The sequence below is a fragment of the Malurus melanocephalus genome, unplaced genomic scaffold (assembly GCF_030028575.1).
Source record: "Malurus melanocephalus ecotype Western Australia unplaced genomic scaffold, MMel_1.1 scaffold_1348, whole genome shotgun sequence".
NCBI classification, from domain to species: domain Eukaryota; kingdom Metazoa; phylum Chordata; class Aves; order Passeriformes; family Maluridae; genus Malurus; species Malurus melanocephalus.
In genome coordinates this window covers 27980-35367 of record NW_026624580.1, presented here as the reverse complement: position 1 = coordinate 35367, position 7388 = coordinate 27980, and the positions used below count along the sequence as shown (strand labels likewise).

General features: G+C 45.9%; 1 protein-coding gene across 1 annotated transcript in view; it reads left to right on the top strand.

Moving 5' to 3' along the window:
- Positions 1–393: 393 nt before the first annotated feature.
- Positions 394–7388, top strand: part of LOC130586846 (neuron navigator 2-like) — a gene marked incomplete at its 3' end in the record, with an annotated part of 34833 nt that continues 27838 nt past the window's right edge. The window contains exons 1-2 of the mRNA XM_057387757.1: positions 394–789; positions 7029–7167. Coding sequence (XP_057243740.1) covers positions 692–789; positions 7029–7167 — 237 coding nt within the window. The remainder of the gene's footprint in view (positions 790–7028; positions 7168–7388) is intronic.

The window sequence follows — 7388 nt, the reverse complement described above, 5'->3', positions numbered from 1 at the left end:
ATTTGAAATAAAGGGGAGTAATAAGSCCCCCTTACTTTACAGTGCTGAATAAGGAAGAGTCAGATAAATATTGCATCTCATATCTCAGTTTTTTGAGATCTTTGCTGGAGATACCAGTGGATAAATTGCTGTTTTCATTRGCATTCCTATTGAAAATGCTTTTTNATTGCATTAAAACAATGCAAAGAAAACTTCTGCTGCACTCACATAAAACAGGACTTGTTCCAGCAGTGCCGTGGTTGCACCCCTGTTGACAGGCAGAGTAGGAGCGAYGTTTTCAGGGGTTGGAGCCTTTCAGCTGAGATAAATGGGGCCATTTAGCACCTCCAAATACAGGAGTGCTGCCAGGGTGGGTGGGATAACTGGTCTGGAGGCACCCTCTGCCTGGTCAGTGCCCTCAGGGTGCAGCTCAGCTCTCACAGGTGACCCAGTCCCAGCAGAAAGCCTTGACCTCTCGCTTTTTCAGCACTTCAGAGGTTAATTTTGTTGAGGGATCAGATTTCTTTCCAGGGGAAGTTTCTGATGATCACCTTCTAGCTAGGCTTTACTTGCCAGTGTCTCTCAGAGCTGCTGAATGTGGAGGGCGCAGTCGGAAAACAACCTTGCTCCAAGTTTTTTTTTTTCCAAGTCTCTTCCTAGATAGTCAAGTTACAGGCTGGTTTATTGAGGGGGGGCATTGGATGGTAGCCTAATGAAGGTATCAACCTGCAAAATAAATCTGAGCCCTTTTCCTGGAATTCTTCATGGGCAGCAAGGTGGAGAGGTGCTTTGGCCAGGGAATATTGCAAGGTAAGAGATTTTCTACACTTTTGAAAGCACGGGAGTGTGTTGTGTTACACCTTTGGGCAGGGAGGCTTAGCTTTGCAAACTCTGGCAGCAGTGGAAACACATGAGAGGATGGATAAATCTTGCCCCCTGCACTGTTCCTTTCCAGTCGCTGTCTGCTGCATGAAACCAAGATATTTTGTAATAGATTGCAAATATTTGAATGATAGAAAATTTCCTATGTGAGAGCTGGCAGCTGTTCCAGTGTTCGCTTTTTCTGGCTGAACTTCGTGGCTCTGTGGGGTTTATCGATACTCACAGGGTTGCAATCTAGCTGGATATCTTTCCTCTAGTGCTGCAGGCTTTTAGCCTCGGAAAACTATGGGGCTTTGTTAGATTTTAGCCCTGTGAGTCTGTTTTTGTGCAAAGGAGGAACCTGTGTGGGAGTGAGCTCACTCTGCAGGGAAACAAAGGCGTGTGTGAGTCTCTGTCAGGACAGAGCGCACTCRCTTTTTAGTACATAATATCCAGTTCTTCTCACTCCTGTGCAAATTTCTGGTTGCTTCCTGGTTTGTCTGAGGAAGGTTGTAAGATCCTTTTCCTTTTTGTRGTTCCTTTCAAAGAAACTTAATTTTAAAGGCTCACGTGAACCAGGAGCTACTGGTGCTGTTGCAGTTCAGCTGTGGAAAAACCTGCTTTCAGTTGTACTCGCTGACATCTCCCACACATCTCAATTTTACAAAGAACCAGATACTTGATTGTGTGTCTGTCTGTTCTGTGAATYGCTGGTGTGATAACAAAGGTTGTTTTTTTGGTGGTTTGGCTCCCTGAGGGATGGTGCTGTGCCCTGTGAGCAAATTAACACTTGTTTTATTGCCAAGTTCGACTTGTATTTTAACTGCACCTTGCACAGTTTTGGTTCCATGTTCATTCCTGTCCTTCCATGTTTTCCTTCTGTCATTCTTGTAAGAATTTACAGTCTGTTCTTTTTTATCTTCTTGTTTAACTCTGTTGTTATTCCCTTTTGGAGGCTGTGGTGAGGCAGCTGCCAGGTACCAGTGACTGCTGGSGAGCTGGGCTGGGTGTCAGAAACTGTGTGTTCAGTGGGTGCTTCCCCCTTCTTYAAACCCAAATTGTGTCATTGTACGGGGAGATGATGTGACCCAGAGTGTCAGCTTTTGGGGGAGCAGTCACAAAGCAGTTCTGGTCAGTGAGGATGGGTGAGAAACTCCCCAGGCTGATTTTTGGTGTCAGCTCTCCATCCCTTGGGCAGAGTGAGCAGTCACAAAGCAGTTCTGATCAGTGAGGATGGGTGAGGAAATCCACAGGCTGATTTTTGGTGTCACAGCTCTCCATCCCCTGGGCAAGGGTGAGCAATCACAAAGCAGTTCTGGTGAGTGAGGATGGGTGAGAAACTCCCCAGGCTGATTTTTGGTGTCAGCTCTCCATCCCTTGGGCAGAGTGAGCAGTCACAAAGCAGTTCTGGTGAGCAAGGATGGGTGAGGAACTCCCCAGGCAGATTTTTGGTGTCAGCTCTCCATCCCCTGGCCACTCCACCTTCCTCCCGTGCCTGCCCCAGTGAGGAGCTGTTGGATGGACCTGGCTGAGATCTTTGCCAGGTTCCCCCAGCCCGGGGGCACTGGAGGGAGCTGGGGTTCTGTCCCCACATCCCCAGCACCCCGGGCTCCWCCTCTGCCTGTTCCCAGTCCACTTTGCAGGGATTTATCCTCTGGAAGGCGCCCGAGGCTTTGTGTGTAAACAGGGATTTCTGACTCGCAGTAGAAGACTTTTCTCAGCCCTTCTTACTGTCATGGGAACAAAGGCAGAGCAAACAAAGGCTGTTTTTGTAACGTGCTGACCTTGCTGCGATATGAAGGCGCTGATTTTGTTTCCATCTTTCTCTGGAGTCACCGTGGTGGCACAGGAGTGACCAGGGATGAGCAGCAGCATCCAGGCAGGGAGGTGAGAGTGCTGCTGGGCTCTGTGTGCAGGTGACTTTTTACAAGTCTCCAGACAGAACARTGAATGGGGAAATCAGATTTATGGCTTGTGAGGGCAAGAAAATGGGCTGGTAGCTGGCTGTGGGATYGTACACTGAATTTTGCAGAGCTAACTGGGAGTTCCTCCAGCAGCTGGGTCGCATGCAGGGTCTTGCTCGGGTTTCTCCCCTTCCCCGAGGCTGTGCAGGTAGCASAGGAGCCCCGGTTGTGAACAATGGCCAATAAAACAAGTTCCACCAGTCAGGTTTTTGCAGCTGAACACGGCTGTGCTGGCAGCTGGGGTCAGGGCTGAAGGGGCTCAGAGCAGAGCCTGCAGGGGAAGAAGGGGCCTTTGCAATTCCAGCTCCAGAGCAGGATGTGATGAGTTTCGGTGGAAAGTCAGATGGTTCCTGAAGATTTAGGGTGTTTTATCTCCCTGGGATCAGGTGGATTTTTAGCAGGTCCTGTGTGTGTGTGTGTGTGCTCAGYTGTGTTCAGGTTTGTCAATGGCTTGGTCAGATTCCTGGTTAGATTTTAAGGGACAAAATAAAATCCGGTGTTGTTTTTGTAAGGTTATTAGCACGGATATGAAAAGATTAAACAAAAAGAGCACGASCAGTTTTCTCGCTTCTCCAAGTCTTTTCTTACCCAAACTTTTTCAGCACTGATTCATTTTGTTCTGTGAGTTATTCCCTTTACAAATAGGTATTTTAAATGTAAATCCTGAAACCTTATCTTGGATGAATGCTAAACAGAGCTTGACAGAGAGCTGCAGTTTGGTCTGCTGGCAGGAACCCCAATAGCCACTAAACATGAAAATGTCTGAAAAGCTCACAGCACACTTCAGCCCTTGAACGCTGCACCAAAAAATGTCATTAAAAGGATTAGGTTCTGCTCCAGAAAGAACAACTGGAAAGGCTCTGTGTTCATTTTTCCTGGTTTGCTTTTCTTGGTCTGCCTTTGCAAAGTGTTCCAAGGTAACAATCCTGTCCCTGGGCTCCTCTTTTGGTGAGAAACAAAGTGGTTTGTGTTAAATACCTGTGGTGAGATGTGAGGRGGGAGTAACTGGAGACATGGGGGAGGTGGGTGATTAATAACAGGGTAAAACATTCATTAAATTCACTTCTCTCAAAGTAGATTTCCATTCATTCTTTAGCAAATGGGTTTGTTTCAGTTTCAGAACAGTTTGGAAGGAAAACCATGTAAGGGTGTCCATGTGCTTTCTGGATTTCTGGCCCAGTTAACACTGTTGTAGGAAATCCCAGAAGGAAACAGAGGAGACTGTGGTATTTACTATCTCACRTTATAGCACATTAATTTTTTCTTTTTAGATCTTGGAAGATGCTGTGAARTTTCTGTCATTTTGTGTCTTGATCTTTGTTGTTGTTGTTCACCTGTCAACTCATTAATAGTTAAATTTTGAAGTAGAAGAGGATAATTGCCATATTTCCACTTGAAATATTGTAGAGCCCCAAGGCCCTTTCTTGGACCAATGTATTTTTCAGCAGCTCATTGTAATTTTGGTTTTGAGTGAAGATCCAACAAACTCAAAATCCACCCCCATCTGTAGAGAAGGTGCATTTCAGCCTTCAACAAWAGCTTTATTTAGAAGGATTTGAATGACTCCCTTGCAAATGGGGAAGATTTCTGCAGCGAGAGGAGCTGATGGAGCAAGGCACTGTGTTTCACACAGAGCACGAGGCAACGTCTTGGCAGCTTTTAATGGGTGGTGGGGATGGCTTTTAAGTAGATGGTTGCATAATTTTTGTGTGCAGTGTACTTTTAAGATTTTAATTTTATATTTAAAAAAAAAATGTGATTTTCAGTAAGCAAGGTAAAGTTTCAGGTGATTGATCAAGTAGAGAAAGGAAAGCCCGAACATTTCAGTTCGGGGTTATGGCTGAGAAGACTTTTGCTGACATCAGGCATTATTAATTGCAYCAGCTAAATTACAGAGATGCTATCTTGGCTCTGGGAGCCAAGAGCACCGTAATTAGGGTTGTCAGATGCCCCATTCTGCTTCCTCACTTTTGAGTTTAACCATCAAGGCACTGGATTGAGGTAAAAACAAATTTGCTTGGAGGGCTTGGGGTGGTCTGAAGAAGCCTCTGTTTGGTGACAGCTGCTGTCCCCTGGAGGAGCCACAGCCCGAGACAGAATGTGTGGGGTCATTGCTTTGCTTTCCAGCTCTGCATGTTGAGGGCTCATAGAGTGGCTTGTGGTGGCCTCTGGTCCCCAGAGTTCAGTGAATGCCACCAGCCCCCTCCAAAGGGCAGCACTGATCCTTGTTTTTGTAGGTTTGCACRATTATTTTCCATTTCTTAAAGTGTTTTTGTTGCTTTCTCTAGCTGGAGGCTGAGCTCTCACAGCCTCCTGCTGCAGTGATATTTGTTCAATAAAGCTAAAGCTGCCTGGTTCACACAGATGTGTGGGTGTAGCCATCCTGCCATCCTGTAGCTGGGACAGCAGTGTCACCAGCATGCCCACTGGCACCCAGAATCTCTCCAGCCACCTCTCTCCAGCCCTCAGAACAGCTGAGCTTTTTAAATTCAGAAAATGCAGAGTTGGGGCAGGTCATGTTTCCATCAGGACATCAAGGACCTGGAGCCCAGGACACTCACTAGGGGAAGCCACAGCCTTCAATGAATGCAGGTGCACATTCGTACCTTTGTCCTCAGGCACATGTCCCAGTTCAGAAGGGCAATCAAATATTTTCTCAGTGCCTTRGATTGCCCAGCTGAAGCCAACAGGACTGGCTGATGCCAGAAAAGCTACTTATGATTAACATTAAGCACATTCTTTAGATGCTGATGGGCTGGGGCCTTTGGTAGTTCCAGAATTGTGAGTGCTTGAAAAGAAAATGTTTTTGTTTCTATGAATTTAGGGTGGGACCRAGGAGTCACACAGAGGAAAATTATGGTTTTGGTTGGGTTTTTTTTTTTGCTCACTGCCATATCTCCATAAGAAGGAAATGAAGCTGTTAAACATGGAAAGCATTTGCATTATTGATATTGTTATTATTATTATTATTATTATTATTTTATTATAGGTTCAGAAATAGCAAATATGTTTGCTGCTATACAGAACTTTGGAAAATGAGAAGCGTTTTTTTTTTAGTCAATAATTTTATTACCTGTTTTGTAAACTTATTTGTAGACATATAAAATCTAGGAATTGTAATTGCTTTGTGTTATAAAAGTAAGTATCACTATAGGACCTGCTTTCAAAGCTGAAATCTGCAAGTAATGTGGCTTTTGATATTTTGCCTTGTGATATTTAATTGCCTGCTCTTGCCTTTTGCAAATGACCTATGATATGTCTGTGTTTGCATTTCCATCCGTGGACTGAAGTGTCTTCACAGAGCTCTTTCCAGGACAATGTGGCAATCCCAGCYTCATTGTTCCTGGAGATGGAGCACTTGTAAGCCAGTTTATAGATCTCTTCCTCCAGCAGCTAACTTTTACAGGCATTTTAGGATTTGGAGCATCTGGCCCCATTTTTAGATCATTTTGATCCTTTCTGTTCTAGCTCTGAAATTGCTCCAGGCAATTTTTTTTTTGGTGGTGCTTTGTTTGTTCTAAACTTCCAGTTGCACATTTTTGATTTACTGGAGAATGCTGAAGCTGTGACATKCWGGAYAAGGTGGTCCTGAATAGCAGCTCTYCYTGAAAAGGGTGTGTGGTGCAGCTCAGGGCGGGGGGGTTATGTGCCATCTGAAGGATTAAATTTTGAATTACTGAAGTTTCTTGAGGCTGGTGATGCTGTGGGTGGTAGATCCACGTCTGTGTAACACCCAGATTCAAAAGATGGGTTCAGGATGATTTTTTTTTCTTGCCTTTAAGTTCCATCTCTGTGTTTCAGCTTGGCCAGTCAATGCTGTGGYTCCTTGGWGATCYCAGARTCACAGAATGCTTTGGGTTGGGAGGRWCCTTAAAGCTCACCCTGYTCCMTGCTCATCCCTGTGCCATGRGCAGGGACACCTCCCACCATCCCAGGGTRCTCCAAGCCCTGTYYAGCCTGYCAGGGATCCAGGGGCAKCCCCAGCTTCTCTGGGCACCCTGTGCCAGGGCTGCCCATCCTCCCAGGGAGGAATTCCCTGCTGACATCCCTTCATGCTGTCCCCTGCTCTGGGACTGAGGGACACACCTCACCTGAGTCAGGAAGAGCTGTCCCCAGTGCCCTTGGCTGGGTATGGCATGCGCTGGCCCTCCAAGGGTTGTAGAAATAACTCTTTTCCTTCTGAAGAATGTCTTTTGACCCTTGTCCTCTCCCTCTGCCATGCAGCTGGGATGACAGCAGCTCCGTCAGCAGTGGCATCAGCGACACCATAGATAATCTCAGCACTGATGACATCAACACCAGCTCCTCCATCAGCTCCTATGCCAACACTCCTGCCTCCTCCCGCAAGAACWTAGATGCACAGGTAAGAGCTTTGCTTTGGACAGTGATATTTATTATTTTCTCTGCACAGGAGGTGCATTTGTTTTAGGTTGGCTGAACCTGAACACACAGCCAGGATCAGCAGTAACCACCTTGTCATCAGTGGCATTTGCAAATATTTCCTCCCTGGTGTTTCAACAATTGGGTCTTGCCTTCCTAGAGGCACTGCTGCGCAGAAAACTGATGTAAATGGGATTATATATA